The sequence below is a fragment of the Rhipicephalus microplus genome, chromosome 7 (genome assembly GCF_043290135.1).
Source record: "Rhipicephalus microplus isolate Deutch F79 chromosome 7, USDA_Rmic, whole genome shotgun sequence".
Taxonomy (NCBI): domain Eukaryota; kingdom Metazoa; phylum Arthropoda; class Arachnida; order Ixodida; family Ixodidae; genus Rhipicephalus; species Rhipicephalus microplus.
The window spans coordinates 27515629-27543194 of NC_134706.1; the positions used below are offsets into that span (position 1 = coordinate 27515629).

The 27566-nt window shown below is 44.8% G+C and overlaps 2 protein-coding genes across 6 annotated transcripts in view; both read left to right on the forward strand.

The window, feature by feature from the left end:
- The window catches only part of dor (vacuolar protein sorting-associated protein 18 dor), a 47868-nt gene extending 37421 nt beyond the window's left edge, over positions 1-10447 (forward strand). The window contains exons 24-27 of the mRNA XM_075868881.1: positions 801-918; positions 2246-2389; positions 4980-5038; positions 10247-10447. Coding sequence (XP_075724996.1) covers positions 801-918; positions 2246-2389; positions 4980-5038; positions 10247-10310 — 385 coding nt within the window. The 3' untranslated portion in view covers positions 10311-10447. The remainder of the gene's footprint in view (positions 1-800; positions 919-2245; positions 2390-4979; positions 5039-10246) is intronic.
- Positions 10448-13819: 3372 nt separating this feature from the next.
- The window catches only part of LOC119179321 (prominin-1-A), a 55652-nt gene continuing 41905 nt past the window's right edge, over positions 13820-27566 (forward strand). For 4 of the 5 annotated variants that reach the window (XM_075868882.1, XM_075868884.1, XM_075868885.1 and 1 more), the window contains exon 1: positions 13820-14008. The gene's annotated coding sequence lies outside the window, so the exon portion shown is untranslated. Of the gene's footprint in view, positions 14009-14575; positions 14715-27566 lie in introns of those variants that run through there. The other variant, XM_075868883.1, reaches the window with a different exon arrangement.

Consider the following 27566-nt stretch of genomic DNA (forward strand, 5'->3'; position numbering starts at 1 on the left):
GTTACGATTATTCTGAATGAAACATGCCGTCCACGGCAAACTTTTCATCGTTGTATCCGATATGCGGTGGATAACATATCGTTATATATGGTTTTTTTCCCCATAGCCCCAATGCATAAAGTGAGACTGTTAAGTCGACCCATCGTTATAACCGATATATCGTTATATGTGGTATCGTTATAAGTGGACTGCACTGTAAAGCACTTTAGAACAGCAAAGAAGCAACCAAGCATCACCCAATGTAAATTGCATAACGAGTGGGTTGTTCAATGCTGAAACCTATTGCAAAAGCCTCAGGCATAATTATTCAACATCGTCAGCTACAGCATAAAAATGCACAAAATTCCTCGCTAGTGTGTAGCGGGTACCATGCATTTCCAAAGAATGTTTACGGATGGCATAGTGAATGCCTCTCTACTTTACAAAAGATAGGATGGTTAATGACGTAGTGGGTACCCTGCAAGTGTGCTTGTAGAAGTTACCCAAAGAGTGTTTAAAAAAAGACTCTGGAAAGGTCACTCTTCCAGCTTTCGCTGCGACTATGCTGCGCGTTCCGCACAGGCCTGGCAGTTTTCTTTATGCAGGTAGACTGCTGTCCCATGTACCCAAGCATCTTGTAAAGGGTTTTAAAGGGACTGTAGCAACTGTAATAACCCACAAAAGGAGTAATTATATTGGGCATGTAATGCTGTGTAAAGAGAGTTATTGCAGTGTAATCGAAACACGTTTCTAGAAGAGTAATTACAGAGTACTGTTAGGGCCTTGCAAGGAGAGTAAGCGAAAACACCTCGGTGTTACAGGTACGCCGTGGCTCAGTCGGACGCAAAGTGTGCTCTGTGCGAGTACGCCGTAATGAATCAGGCGTTCTACTTGTTCCCGTGTGGGCACATGTTCCATGGTGACTGCCTTTCATCGGAGGTGAGTGAGAGACCTGCTGCACCCTTTTTATCTTTCTCTTCTTTTTATCATCAGCTCACTTTAATGAAAACGTCTTGAAAGTAACTTCTTTCAAGTCTTTATTGATCGAGGTGAAACATGATCAGTTTACGTATACTCAAACCTCGTTATAATAAAGTTCCATATTGCACAAAAATAAGTTCGTCATATCCCAAAACTCATTATGAATGTATATTCGTAACAGTTTACTGATTGCAAAGCTATTTTTCATTTGCTTTGTTATAATCAATATTTCGTTATATTTGGGTTTTATTGAGGTTTGAGTGTATACTAGTGTGTGCATTTGAAACACTATGGAGCTAGATTTTTATTATACATAGATTTTAATATTTCAAACATTTCTCAGACATAATGCGAACCAGAGTTAGCCTAAACTGAGAGACAGAAGAATCAAATCAACATATCAGGGTTGTGTACCGCTGTGGTGTGGTGGTTACAGGGCTCGGCTACTCACCCGAAGGTCACAGGTTTGATCCCGGCCACGGCAGTCTCATTTTCGACGGAGCCGAAATCGCAGAGGCCCGTGTACTGTGCGATGTCAGTTAACGCTAAAGAACACCGGATGGTCAAAATTTTCGAAGTCCTCCTCTGCGGCACCACTCATTATCATATTGCGGGTTTGGCACATAAAACCCCAGGTATTATTACAGCCTAACTTTTTTATAAGAGAGACTGATACTAAGAGACAGATGGACATAAGAGACACAAGTGTGCCTGTAGTAAAATACGGGTTAATAAGAAAATGCATACGAAGTATCCTGCTTGTAAGAGACATCACATTCCAATGACAAAAATGGCTCCCAGAGCATTCCTCTTATAAAACGGTACAGCTGTATTAGTATTATTATCATTATTTGTATATCAGAATGATGTGGATTAAAGCTGTTAGCAAGAAAAATAAGAATGATTTCTCTAAACCAATTGAGCAAAAGTTATTGTATGTTGAACTGTTGGGAGAGAGTCTCTGTCAAGCTAAAATTTCAATAGCACTGCTGCAACTGGTACACTCAAACCTCTTTATAACAAATGTTATCTTATCCGAAAATAAGTTTGTTATATTTGAAAATTTGTTATAAAGGTATAATATTCCTAAGAGTATACATTTTGCAAGACTATTTTTCGTTTACTTCGTCATAACCGATATCTCCTTATACCTGGGTTTGTTTTATCGAGGTTTGAGTAAGCACACGAAAGACGTTTAATTACTGAAGCACAGTGTGGTCTCAAAAATTGTCCTTGCACTTTCACATGCTCACTCTTTCCTTGTCTCTCTTCGAATGCCGGACAGGTTCAGCAGCACTCTCTCCCAACGAAGGCAAGCCGCATCGAGGACATCCACAGGCAGCTGGCGATGCTCAGCGGTCGCGACGACAGCGCCTCCTTGTCCTCCGCGGCGGGCTTGCCATCGTTGACAACGCGGGAGAAGCTCATGGTGAGTTCCCTCGCCTCTGCATTCTAGAAACAGCTCACGCCCTCTGGGGAGTCATTTTGACCTGCAACAACACTCTAGAAATAGTTCACACTCTTTGGGGAGTCATTTTGACATGCAAGAACATTTTAGAAACAGTTCATACCCTCTGGGAAGTCATGTTGACCTGCAACAACATTCTAGAAACAGGTTACGCAGTCTGGGGAGTCATTCTGACCCACAACGATAGTCGCCATTTATCTTAACAGCCCGCATATAGCTCAGACCCGCTTGTAGTTCGGGGTGTAATTTGGGGCATAACTGAATGGACGAACAGCGCAACCTAGAAGTAGTTGCAGCGTAATTACGGAAGCGAAAAAACTAGTGTAGAAAAAAGCATCGACTTTCAACAATGATTTAAAGTGGTGTATATATATATATATATATATACCGTAATTACTCAAATCTAACGCGCACCTTTTTTCCGGTTAAGTGAGTTCATGAATCGCATGCGCGTTAGAATCGAGTACGAACAAAAAAATTATGGTCAATCTATTGCCATCGGCAAATCTAAAATGGCCGCCCCCTACGTGCGTCGGCACGGAGGAACGGCATACCGCGTCGGCCATTTCTGCCTATGTGTTTCCCATGTGCGGCACTTTGTACGTGTGCTGAGGAGTTCGTCATCTAGTAGTGCATTTGAATCGACGGCGTGGATGGGCCGACTACCAAAACTCGAGTGCACCACGATGCCGCTTTTAAAAGAAAAGTCATCGCGTGTGCAGAAACGGACGGAAATCGGGTCGCATTCGGAGTTCCCGAAACGTGCGTGCGGGACCGGCGGAAACAAAAGCAGAAGATTGTCGACAGCAAAACTTCACGCAAAGGCTTCTGTGGACCACACCGGGGTCGGTTTCCGCAAATTAAAGAGCTGCTCGGCGAGTATGTGCTTGAGCAGCGAGTCGCACAGCGGCCCGTGACGACAGAACTGCTCCAAGTGCGAGCTATGCAATTAGTCTTAGAAAAAGGTCTAATGCGGAGCTAGTTTAAAGCGAGCAGGTGCTGGCTAACTAATTTTATGAAGAGGAAAGGCTTTTTCCTCCGAAGGGGAACATGCATATGCGAAAAGTTTTGCGGAGGAGTACGATGAAAAGCTTCACAGTTTTCAGAGGTTCGTCCGAAACTTGCGACACAACAACGGCTACCTGCTTGGGCAAATCGGGAATGCCGATCAGACGCCTCTTTACTTCGACATGCCTGGCACCACAACCGTCGAGAAGAAGGGGGCGAAGCAAGTTCGCGTTCTGACATCGGTCCACGGTAAAACTACAGTGACGGCAATGGTCTGTTACACGTCAGATGGGCACAAGCTTTGCCCGTACATCATATTTAAATGGAAGACGCTCCCGAAAGGAGTCGTTTTTTCGAGTGGTGTGATCGTGCGGGCCAGCGAGAGAAATGGGTGCGCGTTGCAATTGATGTCTTACGTTTTTTTTTTTTCGCGGTGGAAATCGGGTGCGCGTTACAATCGAGGGCGCGGTAGAATCGAGTAAATACGGTATATATATATATAGGCAAAAAAGAAGAGAATGGGCATGCGTAGAAGGGTGCAGGAACAACCACTGCGATACAATGTCAGCGAAACTCTTGTCTCTTGTTGATTGACCTGGAAACAAATTCACAGCTTAAAAATTGTTGAGATATGCAATCTCTTTTTGCATCAGCGCAACTGATGGGGAACTTTCACATGTATCGTCAATCTTATGTGATAGGCTTCACTTATCTCACGCGTGGCCTGCGAGTGGTGCTTGCCCATTACCTCACAAAGGCTAAAAGAGAGGCACGCATTCGCAGTCTCGGCAGTGGATTCCAAGGTGTCCTTGAACCGCATTGTGCACATCGTTATTGTGCTCTCGTAAACGGTCGTTCAAGCACTTTCCGGTTTGCTTTATGTATATCTTACCGCAGTATTGCGGAATAAGATATACGACACCAATAACACAAAGTACAAAGCGCGTTCTGTGTTTCACAGAGCATATTACTCTATTTGCAGGTGAACGATTCACGAACTTACAAAGCTTTGATAGATTTTCTGGGGCGGAAAATACAGCAGTGTTATCAGCGCGCTTCCCCCCCCCTTTTTTTTTCAGCCTGTGTGAAACATTGTGCAGATAAGGGAGTGCAACACAGTTCTTACGATCTGACACATATTTAGGGATAACCTCCCTCCTTGATTTTCGATTTGCTTCAAAAGCTTTTCCGCAACAGCAGAAATCGGAGCGTTCCAGTAAGCAGCGCTTAAGAGGTGCTCGACCTGTGCTTTGAAACTGCGTTTCATTGGCTGCGGGCATGACCTCCATTTTAGTGGAGAGGTCTGTCACTGTCTGAATGGAAAGCGTCTTTTTTGCAAAGGACTCGAATGTTAACAAATCCCGTTGAACTCGCAATCATTTTTGTGTGGTAAGTGTCCCATTTTGTTTATATAAGTTCATGCAGGCTTACTCTATACGACGATTGGGTTTTTAACTTGTTTTTTTTCCTTCTACTATGAGGCCTTGCCGTCCTAGATCTGAGCATCAACTTTACTGCGTGGTTATTTTGCTTTGTATTTCAGAACGAACTGGACGACCTGATTGCATCCGAGTGTTTGTTCTGCGGAGAAATCGCGATAAGGTGAGCAGGGCAAGCTCTGAAAGAGATTGGGTTGGGGCTTGACAATGGTGGCACGCAGTCTTTGCTTGCCATTGCCCAGTTCTGACGTCCTCCTATTGTGTGTAAACATGAGCCTACCCTTGTACTGTTGTCTAAAGAAGTGCCCACTCTTGTTGCTGTTTTGTATGCATCATATCTGAGCTAAGGCCCCCAGAGTCTGCATAGTAGGAGCTGTCTGACAATGAAAAGTTTTGATTTTCCTGAATCTACGTGTCTCCTTATTTAATCAGTTCACTTCGTCTTAGTACTTGTTAGAAACATAGTTTATTTATTTATTTATAAATTCTGTCAATCCCACAGGAATTACCACAGATATCCTGCAGGAATCAGAGCAGATGGATAAAGTGAGACAGAGATTTGGTACAAGTCAAACAAAAGTAGAAAAGGCTGAAGGTTGCTGGTTTGGTCATGGCCAGTGGCAAGCTATCCTTTCCTCCACTTTACTTTCTTCACATTTATATCATAAATACTACAAATAGCATTCCCTATACACTCACTCTCTGGCATCAATGTCGGTTAGTTCTCATATATAGGAACTTAACCTAAATGAAAATGAAAAAACACGGGAGTAACAACATATTAAAATTGCCAAGCTATCAATTTGTGTTCTATTAGCTTAGAGAAAATGGCTAAGGATGTGCTACTCGTAGTGGGGAGGTTTGGGTTACTTCATTCTCTGATTGCAAGTGGGAAGGCAGAGAATTTGAAAAGCATCTGTGTGAAATCCGTTGGAGGCAAGGGTACGAGTCTGTTTCTGGTGGGTGGTTCTAGGTGTGGATTGCTTCAAGTAAGACTAGACTATATTAAGGTGATTGTGTAACTGTTGGTACATCATCTTTAAGCATGCCAATTTCGCCTGGTTTTTTGAGGCTAAAGTCCAACCTTCCTAAGGGGACTCTGCTACACTTTTTTGAGTGTGGGCAGAAAATGCAGCTGATCGGTAGTCGAGGCTCTGAAGACCAGGGGAGCCAAACACCGTACCGCAGCGTGCAGCCTGGAATTCGCAATTAATTCTTTAAGTCGGCTATAAATCGCTCACTTTTCTGTCGGCAAGTGGTGTCATTGACCCTGAGTCTTCAATGACTGGCTGATTTGAGCATTGTGAGTTACCCTGACTGCCACAGGCTCGTGCACACGCTTTCAATCACACTGAAAGAAAACTGCATGTTCAAAGAAAAAATGAAAGGACAAGGTGCTCAATGTTGTTGCCTGCTCTGACAAACGGATCTATGTTTTTGCCCCCTTGTCATCTCTCGCTGCATTGCTTTCAGCGCGCTCGCTGGTGCGAAAATGGAAAGTGCTTGAGGTGTGCGGCAAATCCATTACTACGCTCATACTTGACGGATGCTCCAAATTTTTGTGGCAGTCGATTCGTGCAACAAAAAACTACTTTAATGAAGGGATTCAATGATTACTTAGGGAAAATGTTGCAGGGCCCCTAATCGTAATCCCAAGGGCGAATTGGTTTATTCTTAAAGGGTCCCTATAACCACCTCCGGTATTTTTTCATACATTTCAAGTAAACGCGCATGTTGTGTGCTGAATACCTTTGTGATCAGCAATTCTACACGTGGCAGCGCTACGAGCTGTCGGTGCGCCACAAATTCCAAGAAACAAATGCTCCTTCTCTACGAGCATTTCGGGTCTTCTCGTGACACCGAAAACATGCACAGTGAAACCTCGTTAAACCGTACCCACGTAAACAGTAGTTTCGTTTTAAAAATGGTGAAGTCGAATCCCGGACTCGGCGGCCATTGAACATAATGCATTTTGTATCCGCATGAGCCGTACCAGCTTATCGCGTATGTATCGGTTAATAAGTAGTTTTTCCAATTTTCGTTGCGCACTCGCCGCGGCATGTCGTCCTCCAATGGGTGTCCCGACTGAACAGCAAGCCCCAGAGATCGAAACACGCCTTGCTTGTTTGTGTTGATGATGATGACGGCTGTGTTGGTGAGCGCCATCTCTTGGATTTCTCTGCAACAAGAAGCACTCGGCCGGCTAGGCTTCTGGTTTTGTCCACGCGATGGCGCTTTGCACAAACACGCATACACGACGATAGTTATAGCGCGAGAACAAAACGACGACACAGAGACAAGGAGGACACAAAAGACGCGAGTGCTCATGTCTTTCGTGTCCTCCTTGTCTCTGTGTCGTCGTTTTGTTCTCACGCTATAACTATCGTCATGCCATACCCACTAGCGTCATGCCAGCTCAAGCTGCCACACGCAAACACGATGTGCGATTGCTTTGCTTTCTTTGTTCTTTTGGCACTGTGCATAGGTGCTCTCTGGTTGATCCGTGCCGTACAGCTCTCGCGTCATTTTTCACTTGTTGTGTATGTGTGCTTGTGCTGCTTCGCACTTGCGTCATGGCGAAGCTGGTACAAAAGCATCGAGTGCTGTAAATAGAGGAGAAATTGTACATAATTCGTGTCATTGAAAGTGGCACTAAAAAATCGGCGCTGGCACGCGAAAAGGACCTGCCGTTAACCACGGTGTGTGGAATTTGGAATTTCAGAGAGAAGTTGCTCAGCAGTGCTGCTGCAACTGCGAAAAGGTGCCGGCTACATGGTTTGGCGTTTTCGGATGTAAAGGAGGTGCTGGTGAAGTGGCGAAAAGCTGCACGGTCTAAAAGTCTGCCTGTCAGCGGACCCCTGCTCGTCGAGAAGTCCCTGGTTTTTGCCTCGCAGCTCAACCATGACAACTACGTGTGCAGCAATGGCTGGCTGGCCAGATTTAAGGCGAGGCATGGCATTACCACGAGAACTGTTTTGGGAGAAGGTGCTGCTGCTGACAAGGATGGTGCGGAGCAGTGGCAAAATGGTCAGCTGAAGAACATCTTGGAAGACTACGCACCTGATGACATCTTTAATATGGATGAATCGGCGCTATTCTTTAAGCTGCTACCAGACAAAACGCTCGCGTTCAAAGACGAGACGTGCACCGGCGGCAAGCATGCAAAAGACAGAATATCATTGGCGTTTTGCGTAAACATGACTGGAACCGACAAAACTCCGCTCCTCGTGATTGGAAAGTCGGCGAAGCCTAGATGTTTCAAAGGCGCCTGGTTGCCATCAGGGGTCATCTATCGCAGCAACACCAAAGCATGGATGATGGCAAAACTCTTTGAGGAGTACGTGAGCCTCATCGATCGTCGTTTTGCGACTAAGAACAGAAGAGTTGTTATTATTTTAGACAACGCTTCGCCGCACGTCGCCCTGGACAACTTGACGGCTGTGAAGTTGACAATTCTGCCACCAAACACAACAGCGATTGCCCAGCCCTTGGACCAAGGCATCATTCGAGCTGTAAAACAGCTCTACAAGAAGAATCTGCTGCGCAGATTTCTTCTTGCCATTGAATGTGGCAAATTATTCTCCATCGACCTGATTGGCGCGATTCACCTGCTCGAATACTCGTGGCAGCAGGTTGAAGCAACGACAGTTCAAAATCGCTTCAAGCGTGCTGGCTTCAGTGTGTGTGCGGGCGACGCAGATGACGCCAGTGACACCATTGACCAGACTTCAGACATCGTAGACGAAGTTTGCAAAACTCTGCTAGCTGAAGTGCTGGAGCGGCAGCGATTTCGTTCCCCGACTTCAGAGATGCAGTCAGCGATGTGCAGAGATCCCCGGACATGTCCGACGAAGCCATTGTTGCCTCGGTTGTCGAAGTGTCGCCAAATGATAGTGATGAGGACGACATGGAAAGCGACAACACGGGTGATCCAGGTCCGACAGTGGTCGAAGCTGCGCATTGCATCAGCGTCATGCGGGTATTTGCCGAGAAGGGGGGCTGGCGGTAAAGCTGGCTCACAGCATAACTGAGTTTGAGGCTGCTGTCGATGCTGCTAGGCCGCCGCGTCGTCAAATGAAGATTACAGACTTTGTCACGCGAAGTTAATAAATTACTGCACGTTTTTTGTTCTTTCATCTCACTCCCTGAAGGTTTCTTTTTTTTTTACAGGTAAGTGAGCGACCTGACGCTATTTCAGTTAAGCAGTACTACCGTTTAGTACGTACTTTTTCCGAGCTCCGGCCAACTACGGTTTAACGAGGTTTCACTGTATCTCTGACGCACAGCATGTTGATGCTGTGATTGGTTGAGCAAGAGCCTAAGACTTTTGGTTGGACTGTGAGCAACTGTCCGCGCTGCTTGTTCGTTGTGCTACCCACATGCATGTGCGTGCTAGTGAATCAGTTACTGCTGCCCCTAACACGGCAACAGCAGTTTGACAACGAGCACGCAGTTGACGGAGTCATGGGGCAACCAAAAGTAGACACCGTTTAGAGCAGCGTGTAGGCGATGACGTATGATGCGCGATATTGGGCGACATCCTCGGAAAACTTTTCCTGTGGTATCGCCCTATCTCGCGCGAGTTAGGAGAGGCTTTGGGAGAGAATACCAACAAAGGGTAGTGAAGAAAAAAGTGCATGGAGTGATCGTCGCGTTTCGATAACCAAAGGCGGCAGTGTTTCTGAATATTATCACGGCTTCGTGGTCATTACACTTGTGCACAGCTTTCGCACGACAACTGAATTTCGACCTCTAGCTGGTTGGTTAAAAGGCTCTTTAACTGCACACTTGAAGGATTTAAAAAAAATAAAGGAAACCTTATGGCCTTTGATCCGCAAGATCCTCTGATACTATGAGAACTTCGATGCCGAGGTCAACTGATGATTGCGTGGAAAAGTTGTTCGCGAACCATTTAAAGCGGTGCGAGTACCCTTTATCGCCGCCACAAACGGTGTCTACTTCCAAGCAAACTATTACACTGAGAGTAGTACTGGCAATTGTTAAACTGAATGATGAAGACCGTAATATGTAGATTTTTTTAGAAAATTTGCGCCATAGCATGAGTGTCGATAAGAGCGAAAATATTTTTTTGTTCCTGCTGTTTCAAGCGAAATGTGGATGTCGCCCCCTTATGTTTTATGCGTTAATTTTTCATTTGACGAGAGGTATTCTTTGCACCTAAAATCCCAGTGGTGTGCCAAGTCCGCTTAATCGCCATTGCGAAATGTAAAACCAGTTCTCTAAAACAATGTGCCGATCATGCACCCACGTTCTGCTGTCCGAGTTTCCATATCGCTGCATTGTATATGTGTACGTAAACTGTATTGTTTGCATCATCGCGTGTGTAATTTGTTGTTGTTTATTACTCAAGGTCTGTTGACGAGCCGTTCATCGATCCTGAGGCGTACGAGCAAGTGATGAATGACTGGCGGTGACGGCTGTACATTCTCGGTACACTTCAACAAAACCAAGGGACAACGTGTAGTCTATTTCGCTGTATATACATTAATACATTTCGCTGTGTGCCGATTCGTAAGCTGATTATATAATAAAGTGTGTATATTGCATTTTTCATGGTGTATCTCGTTATCCTATGGACGTCAGACTCTGCCCAGGCGGCGCTGCGAAAAACGCCACCATCAGCGCCGGCCATAAATGGTTAGTGCACAAGAGAGCCGTCCAGCAAGCGAACATGTAGCCCTCCTGTTTCGTTAATCTTGAGGCGCGGTTTCTTGAAAATTAAGGACCTGGCAAGCTTCTTCCTTAAATCCAACCTCGCTTCATCAAGTAGGAAACTCATCAAAGGGAATGCGGGCACGATGCAGAAGATGTTTCATTTATTTTGGCTTGCTGCAACTGGCAATTTACTTGCAAGCGAGCATCGCATGACATCTAGTTTGAGGCAAGCACTCCGATGTGCGTTCTGTAACACCTAAATACATTAAACTTGGGCATGCGCATGATGCCAAAGCGATGAAGTGCATACAGGAACAATCTATGCGATCATAGGTACAAAGCTCGCTTTATCCGGTGCGAATGGCTCCGAGGATTTCTCGCTTCCTTTGCATTGAACTGTTTTATTACACCTGCTCGAATGCCCTGTTGACGGTATTCTTTCGTTTTTATATATTGCAGACAGAGATACATGCATGTCCACTTTCTGAGTGTACAACGAAAGGCAAAGCCGATGCCTCCGATATAGTTCCGGTAATCCTGGAGATCAACGACAAAAACAAAACAAAAACTCACTGTAATCGCGATCATTTTGCGATTCACGAGTATGACGCACGTGTTCGCATTTCTTCGTTAAAGCCGGGATTTAGAGCCTTCAAATTCCTACGTGCGTAATGCTGTGTGGTGGCGACAACTTCAGATTATCGGTGGTCGCAGCGTGTGCGATGTTTATCGCGGCCGGGCGTCACCCGTCTATTGTCGCACCGTGGTCAGAGGGTCTGTTAAGCTTCATATCCAAAGTTATTACGGTTCTCCGTCAAAGCTACTTCAAAAGAATAACAGGACAATAACAGGAGACCTACATTATCACACTTACTTAAGCGAACGACTGTGGAAAACGCAAGTAAATCGCTTGCCCAAAACGTTTGCAACGGCCTGTATTTAGCGCTCTCGCCATTCTGCTTTGCGAAAGCTGCGCAAATCAGTAAAACTGAAGTCATTTACGTCCGTGGCAATTCACAACGCAACAGTAGCGCAGACTGGGGTCTTTTTTTCGTGTAACGCGGAGCTGTTGCGTCTGCTCTTGTTTTCTCCTTCGTTCAGGCGAGTGAACCAGCAAGCACTTCACGGCGCTTCGGCGACGCGTCTGACTAGGGGAAGAAATTCGTAGCTCTTTTTCTGAGTGTTCAATGTGCAAATACACATAATACTTAGCTCAATCGTTGGTTCGTACGCTGTAGTTGCACCTGGTTGCGCAGCAAACTATGCAAGGGAGTAGGGCTTTGCACTACTCAAAACTTCGTTGATAGGTGGCGCTTCGAGTCCGCAAAAACTGCAGTCTGAAGTCTATTATTAGCTGGCACGTAACGCCATGGACGCGTAACATGGCCGCTTGGATGACCTCAAGCCAATTCAATCATGCGGCGATTAACCTGCATCACGGTGTTAACGACGTCGCTGTAACGTTATTGGGTCTCTGTGCATGAGTAACGAAGGACGCGATGCACTGATAAAACGTCGCAAAGTTAGCACCCCACCATGGTGGTGTTCCAACATGGCTGCTTCAGTAACGTTGCAAATCATCTGTTATCTGGCTGTACTTGGCCACAGCGACTTGAAAAGAAACAGCCTCGTAGACTCGCCTTCATTAGATATCCTCTTCAATGTCGTGTTAAGATAGAATGGATTATTCTTTAAATATTCCAGCGCCTGAAACTGCATGCTCAGCCCAATGATGCATATTGATGCCCGTCTGGCGTTTTAGATATGAGACGAGATAATCATTGCAACGATACTTCCTTTTCGCTTTTCATAACGTAGCGAGTGGGCTGAACGGCGCTTTTGCTTGACTTATCGAAAGCGGAATCGGCTTAGAGCGTGAAGGGCGAGCGATAAAGAAATTGATAAAGCCGCGGTGAAGTTGTCGCACAAACTTCTGGCAGGGCTCAAAGGCGGGGCTGTCTTTCCTGAACGAAATATGGCACTGCCCGTAAAACGAATGAGAAACGAATTCCCAGGTGATTCATAGAAGGCGTGGCAAAAGGTTTATGCGGTTTCGAAACTGCGCAAACAGACCGAAAGGAACCGAAAAAATGCACGCGGAAACGCGACCTTGTGCACGTGCGTTAGCTCATTGGTAAACATAGGCATTTTACACTTCTACGCAAGGCCACACTCGTTTCAAGAAGCAAGACTGTGCGCGCGCCCGTTGCCAAGTTTGAAATACCGCAGATAAGAGAGTGCGCCAAAAAAAAAAAAAAAAGTAATTGGCAGGTACGAACGACGCGACCAACGCAATCGTAATGACCTTTCGGTTCGTGTGCCTGCTGGCAACAACATTCCGCCGCTGCTCATCATCAAAGATGGCGGCGCCGTCTACGACGTTAATTCGGTTGCAATAATGTTTTCCTCTCAGACGCGCCCTGGATCACCGCCTCCTCTCTGTAGTACCTGCAAAAGACAGGCACCCGCCTTCGTGGCCTAATCTAGCGCGTCCCGTCGTTGCGTCTTCCCGCGAGTGACAGCAACGCGACATTTACCGTAGCGTCGCGAAACATACGACGACGGATCGTTCATCGCACGGCAACAACTCGGGACTACAGCGCGATACAACTGCGAGCTACTCTGGTTCAAGTGACGGCATCGTCTTTCGCGGAGACCCGTTTATGTTCCGGTGAGACGGTGGTGTGTAGTGGTTTCGGTGTATTGCAGAGCTTTAACATAGTTTGCACCGGCGCGCGCTTCTCCCCTGTGCTGCACTGCGGTGCGGCGCTCGATCCAACCTACTCCGATGCGCCTTTGAAAATAGCCGAGGCGAAGGGAGCAACAACGATGTCATCGATAAGGAAGGGGTTCCCTCCGTGGCGCACGGCCAAATCCTACGGCCACGCAGCGCGCATCATCGTCGATCAGGAGGCGTCGACGATCTTTGATCGTACACCGCGGTGGTGAAGCAAGGATCGGGTCAGACTCCCGCATCGTCGAGGAAAGAAGGCGAACGGCCGCTCCTAAATTGCTTCCTCCACCCCCAGCCCCCCCTCCGTGAAACATCAGACGTCGCCAGTTGACTTCCTGTAACGAGCAAGCCCCGGAGAAACAAAAGGAAGTTAAAAAGAACTGCCGGGAAAGGAAGGAAGGAAGTAACGAGGATTCGTGAGCAGCGCTGGGGTGGTGTCGACCAGAAGAAAAGCACTTCAACGCGCGATGCTGTTGTAGTTGGGTGTTTTTTTTTTTTTTTTCTGCCGTGTCTCAGAGAGAAGACCCTGCCTCGGTCGCTGTGGTATTCACGGATTGTGTGTGCACTACAAGGAATCAAATAAGAAAAAAAAGTGCTACGGAAGAAGTCGCGACGCCGGGGTGAGGCGAAGCATGTAACATCGTCACGTCACTTTGCCTTCTTCGAAAGGGTTTCTTTTTTGTTGTGGACTGCCCGTGCGCAACCAAGAAACCAAACGAAGAGGTGAGTACTTCTTGCGCTGCTTGATTCGCTCCTTTTGTGTTTCTTTTTGAAGCGTCCGCTTGTTGAACATGTAAACACATGCGCGCCAGGCGCGCGTTTCAAGCGACTGGCCGGTTTGTGTTTTTCGTTGTTGTGTTTGTTAACCCACCTCGTCGAGTTGCTCGCGGTGGCTTCTTTTTCAGCCAAGGTGAATCGCCGGAAAGAAATGCGTAAAAAACAAAACAAAAGACGCGCTGCTAGGTTGAGGTCATCGGCGCTTGGGGTGTTAGCGTTTTTCTGACAGCTGACCCGTACGTGATTGCCTCGGATTTCTATGGAGTGCTAGTTTTTTCGGAGCGCGCCGCGCTGGGCGCATAGGGAGCTCCGACTTTCGGGGGGTTGAAAGCTTATCTTATCTGACGTTGCCGGTAGCAACGGTGTGTCTGTTGTATTGGTTGACGGCCGGTTTCTATCGCAACGAGAAAGAGGGGCTTCCCGGATAAAGAGGCGGCGAGGGTGAGAGAAGCTTGTCGTAGCAAGAAGGCGACGGCAATGCGCTAGGCGCGACGATTCCCCTTGTGGATATGACGTGCGTCGGTTGAGTGATATCACAGGTGGGTGTTTCGACTTTTTTTCGAGACTCGCCGCATCACAGGATTGACACCGGCTCGCGAGGAGGCTTCTGGACGCCACTGACCGAGCGTGGATTTTCATTTCGAGCTAAACGGTAGGATATCTACGTCAGTCAAAGGTGGTCTTGTCGAGTCGTGTCCCATTGGTTTTTTGGGTGCGTGTTGGCGCGTGACGTATCTTGCATTTCACGTGCTTTGCATCTCGCGACCTTACATATGTGTGTGTGTGTGTGATTTTTCGACTGTTCGCGACTTCTGAATTTCGGAGATTATCGGCTGCATAGTTGGAAATGCGCTTTTAAAGCTCGTTTTTGTAGTTCCAACCGCGTGGTTCTTGCCTGGAAGTTTTCTAGGCGAGTTCGTAGTTTTGGCACTGTTAACGATGTGTAAACTGATTTGTTTGATAGATTAAAAAAAAGAAGTTTGTGTGGTTGTGTTCTTGAGACTTCCATCATCGATTTATTAAGCCCTGTGTGGTGATTGGAAATTTCATTCATCAGAGTCGACTACACTGCCAGCAGTTCATGTGCGATAACTTGTATTTCTTCATTTTTAACGCAGCAACGCCTTGCTCCCAACTCATCGAAACTATGGTTACTTTAATTGGAGCTGCTTAGCTGAATCTTTCACTGCTACGAACACGTGAAATGCGTTTTCAATGCGTTTTTTTTTAGTGTAATAAGCTGCGAAAATAGTTACGCTGACAAAAAGACCCAACGACCCTTAATAATGTAACGCTGTAGCGGTTTTCCCACAAAGCTGATATGTTCGCACCTATCAACTGGCTTTATGTGGCGTCATTAATATTTTATTGACCTTCTCCTTGACGACAAGGATCAAGTTTGTTAATCGATTTGTCAATTTTATGTTGAAATATATTGCTCTCGCGTGTGCTTGATATGCTACTCCGTAGCCTTTCACCACAGTAAAATTAAAGTGTATTTCTTGAGTTAGATGTAAATTCACGGCACAGTGGTATTCTAAAACAGCAAATTAACCTTCGAAGTATTAGGGACGATGACTCTTAATTAATGTTGATGTATTTTCTTTTACCGCTCGTGACTAGGCAATCAATACTTCGAAGCTATATATGCAGGTCGAAACTGGTTATCGTAAATCGGGAAATTGATCGTTACGATATCAATATGTCGCGCGGTACGTCAACAGTGAGTAAGTTCTATAACCGTGCGCACGGTTTGTCAGTCGGGACGATTCCTTTGACACGGAGAGAGGAGCAAGAAAGACCCTCCGAACGACGCCTCGCAAACTGCCGTTCCCAGAGGTGTTTTGCCGGTAGTCGGTGATTGGTCATTGCGATACTGATATGCCGCGTAAGAAAATTCACAGAAGCGTTGCTTTTGTTCTATATGCTGCTGTGTCCACTGTGCGCGCACAGCGATGTTTCCTTGACATAAAGAGAGAGAAAGACCTTCAGGGCATCTCACAATCCTCCACACTGAGATGTTTGCCTAATCTTTCTCTTATACGTACGCATTGCTAAGTGCCAACTTCCCGGCGTTCACAAAAAAAAAAAAAAAAAAAACACCGGCGTGACATGCGAGACAAAACGTCGGCGCTTCGCCGAGTTTGCAACATGCCAACGCGGTGACCACGCGAGCTCCCAGTTTTTTTTTTTTTTTCGTTGTCTCGTTATTTTGCTGACCTTTTCGAAAGAGCGCCTGGCACGAACGGTATCGAAAAAAAAAAAAAAACTGCGTTGCTACGCAGCAACGACACATCCTTTGTTGGGCTGGGTTAGAATGGGGTGTGTTGCTGCTGGGAAGGGTTTGCACCGTGCGTAGACGGAATCGAGCGCGTATTCGCCTGGGAAATGGAATCGGTTTTCCGGTCTTTTTTTTTCTTATTCTCCTTTTTTTTTTTCTGCGTGGTAATGAGTGATCTCTTCCTGTAATTGTCGCGGCAGTTGCGAGACTTCACTACCGCCGCCCAACGGCGACATCCCGGAATCGGTTGTGGTTTTTGCGACGCCTCCGTAATCGGAAGCAAAAACAAAACAAAAAAATCGTGTCGACTTACCAAACTTGACTGGAGTTTCAAGTTCGACTTCTCGCGAAACTGGTCGCCTGACTTGGGGCCCTCGGCTGCATGCTACCGACTGTAAACCTATGCATCTTGAGCGAATAATAGACTGAAAGTACGTCTATTGATAGACATTTAATCCTTGCATCTCAGATTAATTATACGTGGGGTTCAAAAGTAGGCGTTACGGTTAAAGCTTATGGTTACAGTAAGCCTATGATTTATGGGGATTATAATCTCAACGATCTGTCGCTCGAGGCCACATAAGTTATTTGCACGGGTGATTTTCACATGGAAGAAAAAAAAAATGTAAAGCTCAATAGTGAAACACCTGGCATACTTCTCTCAAACCTGGCACTGATTTGTGAAAGTGTCAGGCAAGTGTGGTATTTTTGTGCAGTCTGCCCGTTACGGGCCAAAAGAATAATTTTGTTCAACTCTGTAGCTCAAAAATAGAAAAAGAATAAATCAGTTTAGATTAATTCAAGGAACAGTGGTTATTTAGACATTTAGTGCAGGTTTGGGGGAGTGTATTACACATCTATTTTAACATTGTATAGCCATTGTAGCCTTTGTACCATTCAACCTTTGTAATAATACTGATAGTTATTTAGTTATTTCAGATGTCATACCACTTAATTGTGACTTATATATCCTTGCAAAAGCATTGCGTAAGCCTTGTGACTCTTGGCTAGAACTCTGAAGTCCAGACTTCCACTGTCGCCAAAACAAGTTTAATGCTATTTCAATCAACCTAATGTTGCCCCGCCGCGGTGGTCTAGTGGCTAATGTACTCAGCTGCTGACCCGCAGGTCGCGGGTTCGATTCCCGGCTGCGGCGGCTGCATTTCTGATGGAGGCGGAAATGTTGGAGGCCCGTGTACTCGGATTTGGGTGCACGTTAAAGAACCCCAGGTGGTCAAAATTTCCGGAGCCCTCCACTACGGCGTCTCTCATAATCATATGGTGGTTTTGGGACGTTAAACCCCACGTATCAATCAATCAATCAACCTAATGTTGTGGTACAACTAATTTCACAAACCATGCCCAATGAGACATAATGCCAACAAAACAGACAGGGGAATTTCAGATACTACTTTTTTGTTTAAACACAGCATTAACGAGAACAGACAATAATGCCAAGGAATTTGTAGGGGATATTATTGGAAGCTATTGTAAGGTAAACGTGAACAAAGAAAAGTGTATGGATGAAAAGATTTGAAGCACCAGTATTTTCCTTGCCGTTGGCAGGATCCGAACACCAGACTTCTGAATAATGCATTCAATACTTTACCACTTAGCTGTGGAGTTGTTCATTCCCCTGTCCACTTTATGGGAGATATATGTGCACTTAAATATGGGAGTGTCATTCAGCGCCGCCTGTTGCCACTGCGGCGAGTGTGGAGCTCTTTCTGCCCCCCCCCCCCCCCCCTTTCTTTTGTGCCATTAAAAATGGCTTCTAATAGCACTAATAGTTATAATGTTAATATCCCAGTATGAAGAAAAAGTGCATCACGGCTACTGGCGGCGCTAACACTCCCACGTTTAAATGCCCGTATGTACCGGATAAAGTCCCACTGCAGTCGCCCGACTCGGGACCCTCGTCTGCATTATTTTAACTGTGAACTTTGTATTTTGAATGAGTAAAACTTAACTGAACTGAAAAGTGGACGGGGGGGGGGGGGGGGATCACTGCCGCCGTAGCTCAATTGGTCGAGCATCGGATGGGTCATTCGAAAGTGGCAGGTTCGGTCTCTGCCGGCGGCAAGTTGTCGTCTCGTCCACTTTCCTTTTTTTCGTACTTACGTTGCATTTAGCACTAATAACGTCCCCTTGGCTTTCTTTTCTGTTAGTTCTTATTGACGAAAAATGCATTGTGTGAGCACGCTGTTCTGAAGTGTGTCACTCATTTGCGAGTAGGACTTTTGTGAAATTCGTTGTGTTAGCATTGTAACAATCTTTAACTATTGAAAACTAATCATTACATGTTTTAATGTACGATGACATTCGTGAATACGTGGCCTGATTTTTGTGCTGTGTTACAGATTTATGAACCTGGTGCTTCAAATTTTTTTTCTTATCAATCTTTGGTATTTCTGGTAAAAAAAAACTATGACTTTCAGCCAAAATTTCACTTCCGGTGGTTGTTTGAATTCAGATATCATTCCTAAATGCAATATGCTTTATATTAGAATCATTTCACCATCTGAGAAAGTGCTATTGCATTTAACTAAAAGGAAATTTCAAAATCTTTGCCAAGCCAAAGCCACTTAACTTAAGCTAATGTTAAAAAAAACACAGGGGTCTAAGGTTAATCCTTAGACCATCGAGTGCAATGTTTCTCACTATACGCAGTGTAGCTTTGGGTTCTTAAAGCCAATATTTCAAATTCATTCTTTGCCGAACTGCATACTTCGCTTACTAAGCGTAGAAGATGTTCTTACGTGCACCATACATTCGGAAGCGCACGTAGGGACTCCACAGCTGTTCTTGTAATTGATAGGGCTGCGAAGCTCTCACAATGCGACGCAGATTTTTTACCCCAGGCTTCGCTTCAGCTCGAGAGGGTGTCCGGGAGGGTTATCTTCGGCTCGCTTTATCTAAGATTATTATTTCCTTCAAGTGGTACAATATACCTGAACAAGCACGTAATAAAGCTACCGACGTACAGGATGTGAGCCGTGAGACCTCTTTCTGTATAGTGCACTCGTCGCAATATGTGCCTTGTATCTGTTGCGACAATAATGGAGTCTTAACGTGTACCGAGAAATGGTCATGCACATTGGCCGATGTTTTCTGCATCACAAAATTTAGAGAGATTCAGCTAATATTGTTAAACGATATATATATATAAATCACATTTCGGCAGTGGCACGGTCTTCGTCACAGCCTTCACAAGTTATGTTAACATGCGTAGGTACACCGTTCTCAGACAAAGGTCGTGCCATGGCTTAAATGTACCCACTGAAATGAACCCACTGAATTTTCCCACTAAGTATCATCATCATCATCAGCCTGACTACGCCCACTGAAGGGCAAAGGCCTCTCCCATGATCTGCCAATCGACCCAGTCTTGTGCTTTCTGCTGCCATGTTATACTTGTGAACTTTTTAATATTATGGGCCCACCACTATATTTATATATATACATACATATACAATTTGTGAATTAGCAAAAGCACTTCTATTTCTAAAGATTATGCAAAAAGAAAAGGATATATAAAATGCCTTGTTCAAAAAATTTATGTAATAAGATATGATTAAATGAGGCTTTGCTTGCTTGTTTTTGTCATAATTAAACCGTTTCTAAGCTAGTCAACACATTTGTAAACATAAAGAAAAAAAATAATTGCTCATAGCGCTTTTGAGTTACTTAAAAAAGAAGCTCCTGTACTATAGATAAACGACTGCCATGCAAAGACACTTCATGCGAGGATGATTTTGGTAGCTTCAATTTGCAGACTTTTGGTTTCTGAGTTTTTTACATCGGTTGGCGTAATAAAAAAATTCAAAACTTCACTACCACATGCTTTTTTTTTTCTCACATTTTTATAGTTCCTGAATCATTGGAAGAGAACCATTGTTGTCATAGTGATCGGCTTTTAGAAATAATATGATGGCATTCCTTGAAGTATAAACAAAAGCATGCGAACTATCTCCAGCTCTTAAAAATCACAGCTCTCCTAGTAGATTTGCCTGATGTAAAAACTGTGCCCACAATACATTCATCATTAAAATGGCCAACATTAACATGATATTCAAAAGTGTCTCAGTTAATAATAACTCTCTGAAATGTTTGCCTAATTGAAATAGAAAACAGAGGTGCATTTTAAGTGACAAGTTCCTTCTAAACAAACTTTCTTTGGGACTAGTATTTTTGTTCTGGCACGCTATAGTGCAAAAAATGCACAACGGATGGAACACAGTCAACGACGAGCTCTGAACTTTCCACAACACTCATTGGAACATTGCACGTCTATTTATACTGTCCAACACATGTCATCCACTGCATATGCGTCGGTGGACCATATCTTTATCTGCAGGTTTCAGGGATGGCACAGTTATGCAACCGTCCTCCAGATAAGTATGTACTGATAAAGAGACGGCATACCTACTTGTGTGGCGTGGATGACGTCTGTGTTGGTCACTATTAAAGTATGTGCACTTTTCCATAAAGGTTGTTGAAAGTTCAACGCTCGTCGTCATCTACGCTTCGCCCGTTCTGCATTTTTTTGCGCTGTACTGTGCCACAATTATGTACCAAGAAGGCAACTCACCACTTGATATAATCTAATATTTCTGACATAGGAGTAGGAAATAACAGTTTGACTGAGGCTTCAAAAAATATGGTTTGGTTAATTAGTGCCGCATGCACACAGTTGGAGGATGAGGTGCAGGCTGAGTACTTCCATCTCCTGTCACACAAGCAAGAAAGGACTGATCACCATGTGATATTATGCTTAACGTTGTTAGATTAATGCCTCATGCACAGAGTTTAACAACGTTCAGTATAACGCCATTTTGTGTCAATAACCTTGGTTGCAGTCCATTAGCGTATGTGATGCTTTTTCCTTGTGAGGCTTGCGTCAGCTGGCACACCTTTTTATGTATGACAGAGCTGTGTTGTATACTATATAGCGAAGTACTTATCTTTGTGTTGCAGTCTACGCAGATGTCTATACTATAAGAAATGCAGCAAGTCCTTATCACAGCGAAGGGCACCCGGCCAATAGTATCACAGCAGCCATATCGACTACATGTGGGGCCTTGATGAGAGACATACGCTCTCACCATCACCAAAGTCTGAGGGCATGGGATCCTAATTAGAGAGCTCCATTGCCACGTGTCACCTGTTTCTTATGTTTCTGGGCAGAAATGCTGAAGCGATTAATTATAGAGTATGTGGAGCATTTCTTATTCAGTTTGACGAATATCAGGCTCTAACATACTCAATTGTAGCATAAAAATTGCAAACAAAAATATGGATCTTCATGGGCCTTTAAGTAATATGGCGACGTCATGCAGAAAAGTTTAGTCAATGTGCCTCTCGTAGGGCTAAATTTAGCGAAATGCCGACGTAAGCGTAACGTAACAGAAACGGTAGCACCTCGTAACATCACAATCGAGGAGCATATATGTACGTCAGCATTGCTCGGGGGCAGGGTACGACAAATGCTGAACAGAGAAAAAACTGCGACAGTGCCGATTGTAACTGCAACCTTTCGGCGTCAACACGTGTCGGTACGTGCATGAGCTACGCTGATAAGTTCAGCTGTGTTATGCGCGAAGCTGAGCGCTGCATTTTTGTCTGCATAGCATCTCCGTAGTTTTTTTTTTTTTCAGGGCTCTGTGGCATCTATAGTTGTGCTTGCTCTTCTCTCTCTTTCTTGCTGTTTGCTAGCTTTGCATGCACACTCAGCAGCCTGCTTGCATCGCAAGCATCTTTCTTGCAACTGGTGTGTTTTGCACGTCCACGTTTCTCCCAGGAAAAGTTTACATTAATCCAAAGATTTACCTCTGAAGCTTACAGATAAGTATACGCAGCGTCATTGTAGAAAGGTACACTCAAACACATGTCTTGCGATCAGCGAAGACCATTATTCGTGCTGCTTTTTGTGGGATGGGCATCACATACGTTAGTGGAAACTGCACATGTGGCTCTGAGCTTTCTTTGTGCAATAGTAGACGTGGCGTGGCATTTTTAGTTCTTGTGGCAGCTGACGTCACTGCTCTAGTAGCTGTCAACTGTTTCCTGCTTGCCTCTTGGTGGTATGCTGAACAGACAGGTAGATGGCCACTGTTCATATGCTCATGTTCTTCTACACTCATTGCAGCAAGCTTCAAGAAGCTTGTTTCACGTAAAAAGAAATTGAGAGAAGTCTGTCAATTTTGTCGAATGGCTTTCCAGGCCATTCACTTCACTGTGTCGTCTTGTACATATTTAAGGAACTGAAGCAACAGGCCCGTGTTTCTGTAACAACTCCTCAAAAACATTTTCTCAGTGCAATAAAATGCACCCACCAAAACGTGTGTAGCTAACCTAACAGAACTAGTACAGCGCAACAGATGTTTACTCTCAAATGCACAACAAACTAGCAGGTTGGACCATTTCAAAACATTTGTGAATGTTGTAACAGATTTACAAGTGGTGTGCAACGACACGCGGGAGTAATGTTATCAAATCGGACTTTGCATGGAACATCACGCTGACAGCGAAAATGTCCTGGTGTGTCGGTACAATTGCTATTGCAATAAAAAAATGAACTTCGGTAGGTCACGTGATGTGAAGAACATATTAACGATAGTTAATTATTATAGTGATATTACGCGTTTAGCAGTGAGCCCATGACATGTTTATTAGAGAATTGGCAGAGGTTAAGGGGGCAGACTGGTCTTTGGGACCAAAAAGTGCCAATAAAATTCATTTTTTAAAATTGACATTTTTGGTTTCTGTAAGTATTTTTCTATCTCTCTGCAAATTTTCACACACTAGGAAGTAGTAATATTTTTGTAATGTCATTCTAACTGTCCAGATTCTTGGTGCTATCAACATGCAGAACCTGAAAAAAAAAAAAAAAATGGAGAACCGACTTTGAGGCTTTTTGTAATTTGCCAGCATCTGTGTCTAAAGCTCTATTACCAATTTATCAGTGCCTTTATGAGGATTGCAAAACATGCGCACCATGATTGTTACTTTAAAAAAAAAAAACTGTGTGCTTTCAGTTTTTTTTTTTTTCATTTTTCTCAAAAAAGTGAATTTATGACTGTTCAATTTTGAGGCCTCAATATCTCTGCAGCCAGGGCAGGTACAACAATAATTATTCTTGCAGCGGAAACCTGTATGTGTGTTGAATGCAAGTATGGGAGCAGAATTTAGAGCACAAGCCTTTTTAAATAATTACTAATCAAAATTGTAACACAATCCCAACTGCTTTTGAAAATGGACAGTTCATTTTGCTGTAAAATAACCAACAAATACCTAAAAAAAACTCTTGCATACTTTCACTCTATAGTCATTAGTCTATGTTGGCACATCTTAAATATCACTTTTAACTCAGCACTTTTTTTTTCTATTGTGGCCTTAAACAACAGGGGGTGAATTAAGTTATCTCAGGAACAAAACAAGATGAGTTACAGGAAAACTAATTAAATATTTGAAATCAGCAGAAAAACTGCATAACCTTGTGAAGTTTGATCAAGATAACTGAAGAAATAAACAAAAAAAAATGTCTAAGACCAGTCTGCCCCCTTAAGCGACCAGTTGTCAAATGGAGTGAGCGCAAGGAGCAACAGCTGCCTATATATTCTTTTCTTTCACTGGCTCTCCTACCTGTGCCATATGCCCATTTTACAAAAGCAACAGAATGAGTGGGGAGGGATCGGAAGTGTCGTTGAGGGTGGCAAAAAATTTGGTTGTGTGATGCGGCCTTGGCGCTCTCTGACCAAATCAGAATTAGTGCACATCTGCCTCTTGCCAGAGGGCACTGCTAGAATTGAACTTCCCTTAGAAAGGGGACCCATCTCGGAGCTCGATGAGATCGGAGTCCTTGGTCTGTTTATTCACAAACAACTCCGCGTCAGTACAACACTGGCCAAACTGCGTAAGAGGGGGGCCAGGTGGGCGAGATGATCTGCTGGGTTCCCAACAAACATGGAAGTGATGTTGCAAGAGTGCCTTGTGGCTGGCGCGTTCATTCGTAGCCAGTCAAGTCCTCTGCTCTGCTCCTTACTTCCGCTTCTCAGGAAGATGAACAGGTGTGCCCTTTATCTCTCAGTAAGTACATCCAATAAGTGCCTTATGGATCTGGGGATGGTAAACGCTTTTGCAGAACTTTGGCAGGCACATGTGACCAACCAATATACAAGGCTTTCAAAGACAATGTTGGGACACCACTTCTCAGCTCGACTACACATCCGCCTCCGAGTAGTGACGGAAGAGTGCATACATACTCCAGAAGTCTGTAGATACGCGCTGCCCGGGCGCCCTCTTCTGGCCAACATCGGTAGTGACGATCAGAGTGGCAGGTGCCTTTCATGAGCGGAGGGACTGGCCTGCCGCTATGAGAACAGGCACGGCCTCTTTTACGTGGCCACCTCCAGCCGTCACCATGTGGATCGATACACGGCTGCAGTTGTCCACCGAAACATCACTGTGAAGGGCCTAGAGCACAAAATATAACATGTGCGGAGGGAGTTGCCATTGCGCTAGCTGCCGCAGATGAGGACTCGTGCGTCGTCATTACTGATACGCGAGGGGCCTGCAGAAATAATGAACAGGGGAATACTCCTCATCTAGCGTATCACTGCTGTCAAGATATAAATTATTCAAGATAGCTATTACGTTGGGGCTCCCCGCATCTCTAATGATCATATGGGCTTCAGCTCACATGAGCCTCGAAGGCAAGGAAATGGCAGGCGCCACTGCTTGCTCACTCATTCTGTGGGCAACACCTTCAGACCATTCCGAAAGGGATGCCGAACCCAATCCGGCCTTAGTGTTTCAAGAAATTACTCGGTTCTACCAATCCAGGCATGAAATTTATTCTAAACCCTGTAAGGGTCGTACGAAAGCAGAGCGCGGAACACACACTCCTCCGCCTCTACATCAAAACACTGCTGTGCCCAGGCAGTTTAAAATATTTTGATCCTGCCTGTACAGGAATATGGCCACACTGTGTACCTCGCCCCAGTATCAAACCCTACTGGGGAGGGGGGGAGGGCAATTTTACTTGGCACTTACGACCTGGGGAGCCAAAAAGCCCTGGTCGACTGAGCCAAGCTCGTGGGAGTCCTACAAGGACGAGCCCACATGGTGGTTGTGAGGGTGGGTCCCCTTCGGGCCACGCAGTTACTCCACGTTTACACCTGAAATAAAGTTTTCCCTCTGATGATAACAATCAACTTGTGAAACATGGGGCAAATAAAAGAACACTTGCTGAAGCCTTCATTCCGCTGCACACTCAACTGGGTCATGATGATTACGATAATGCGCGTTGCACAACTGTACGAGTCTTTCTTTAGTCAAAGCCCGCTTCTATCTCTAGAATGGAGGTGCAGGTCAATAGGGATGCTAAGATCGACACATGGACTTCCTTATGTCTGTGGTTTCTAACGTCACCGCTCGCCAGTTCTCTATATTATGCTGCAGCTTGGAACTTCTCCCATCTCTCTCATATCACCGTTGCTCGGAAAGGTGGTCATGTCACGTGCAGCACACTCACGTAGGCTATCTTTCACACCTGTGACCTTTCGCACGCCTTGAACGCACCTTCTAATCTCGATCCTTATTTCGTCTCTCTCTGCATTTTTTTTTTTTTTTTTGTGATGCACGGTGCCTAAAGAGCGACGTGACGTGCGCGATACGGTCGAGACAGTTGAAGCGATATCGTCAAGAGGCTTGATGGACAGGCCGCATCGTTCTGGGAGGTGTACATCTCCTCGTCTGAATTCTCCGAAACTTGCCGGCTTGCCCTTGCATTGCGTGCGGGAGCTTTTCGGATTTGCAATCATTATTTCCTCTGAGTCTTGCGTACCAACAGTTAGCTGTGAAGAATACATCTAGGATTTCCTGTTTGATGCCTGTTTGGATGTTTCTTTGCGATTTGTGATTTAAAAGCCGCAAGGTGAGAGCGGTGGTGCTTTCATTTCACCAATGTTTTTTTATCACCACAACCTCATAGTGTCTTTGCTTATTGACATATTTTTTAAAACTTTAAGCTGTAGCTGATGTACTGGCACATCAATGTGGGCATGAAGTTCAAAAGACATAGCGTTTAACTTTTCTTTCCTTTTTCATTTTTGATGTAATAATGGCATTATTACACAACGGATAATTGTGAAATGAGTAGAGGAAAAAAAAAACCTTTTTCTGTGGTTCAGATAGTGTGGAAAATTAATTTCCAGAAACGTTGTAGAAGGTTCGCATCCATTCGAAAAAACTTGCTCTGTGCCTGCCTCCTCCCTTTCTTTTTTTTTCAGTACTTGATAGCAAAGCAAATGACTCAAGCTTTCACACTTGTACACTTATGTGGGAACGAAGATATGCGGTCGGCAAATGGGATGTCAGTAATCAGATTGGCACTATTTTCGATAAAAGACATTTCAGTTGAATCTATCGTCGTTATGCTGTCTGTTGCACCATCTCATCACCATAGCGGATAGCACAGAGTTCAGTGATTGTATACCTACTCAATAGTACACCATTATTAAAGATGTTGAGTATACCGAGGTTGCAAGTTGCTGGAAAAGGAAAAGCCTCTGTGCCACATCCGTACATTAAGTGCAAAGCAATAGGGACACGAGCTAGCTAATGAGGTTAACTCTCGGGACAAAGAGTACATATCCGATGCTTGTTTTTTTTTACCCTCAGGCTGTGATAGTCGTCTGGGAATGCAGCGGAAGTTCGAACAATGGAAGATATGGTGGGTGGCATCATAACTGCGGTCCACTTCAGTTGCCCAGCGGGGCACAGGTTTGAGGTCGGGCATTCTATTTCCGGTGTCCGTTATGACAAAGGCAGATTGCGAGGGCGCTTCAGGTTTAGTCGCTCACTGAAGAACTGTTATCTCTATAGTTTACTTGAGCACCTGCCGACAGCTGTTAAGTCGTTAGCTATTCTTTACAGGAGCTTGCATGTAATGAATCGCACTTGAAAGAGTGCTGTTTCTATCGGTATAACATGTTAGGGAAAATGTGCAACGCGTGATTTTGTACAAGGATATCCACTAAAGCGAACATTCACTAAACCCATTCATGACAAGCATTCTGGGCACTGACTTTACACAGTATTTATACAACGCAGCCGAAAACGTTTGTGTCAGATGTACTGGCATTGCACAGTACTCTTGGATTGAAATGCAGCTTTTTTTTTTGTATAGCGACTTCAATGAGTAATTGCTCATGACATTAC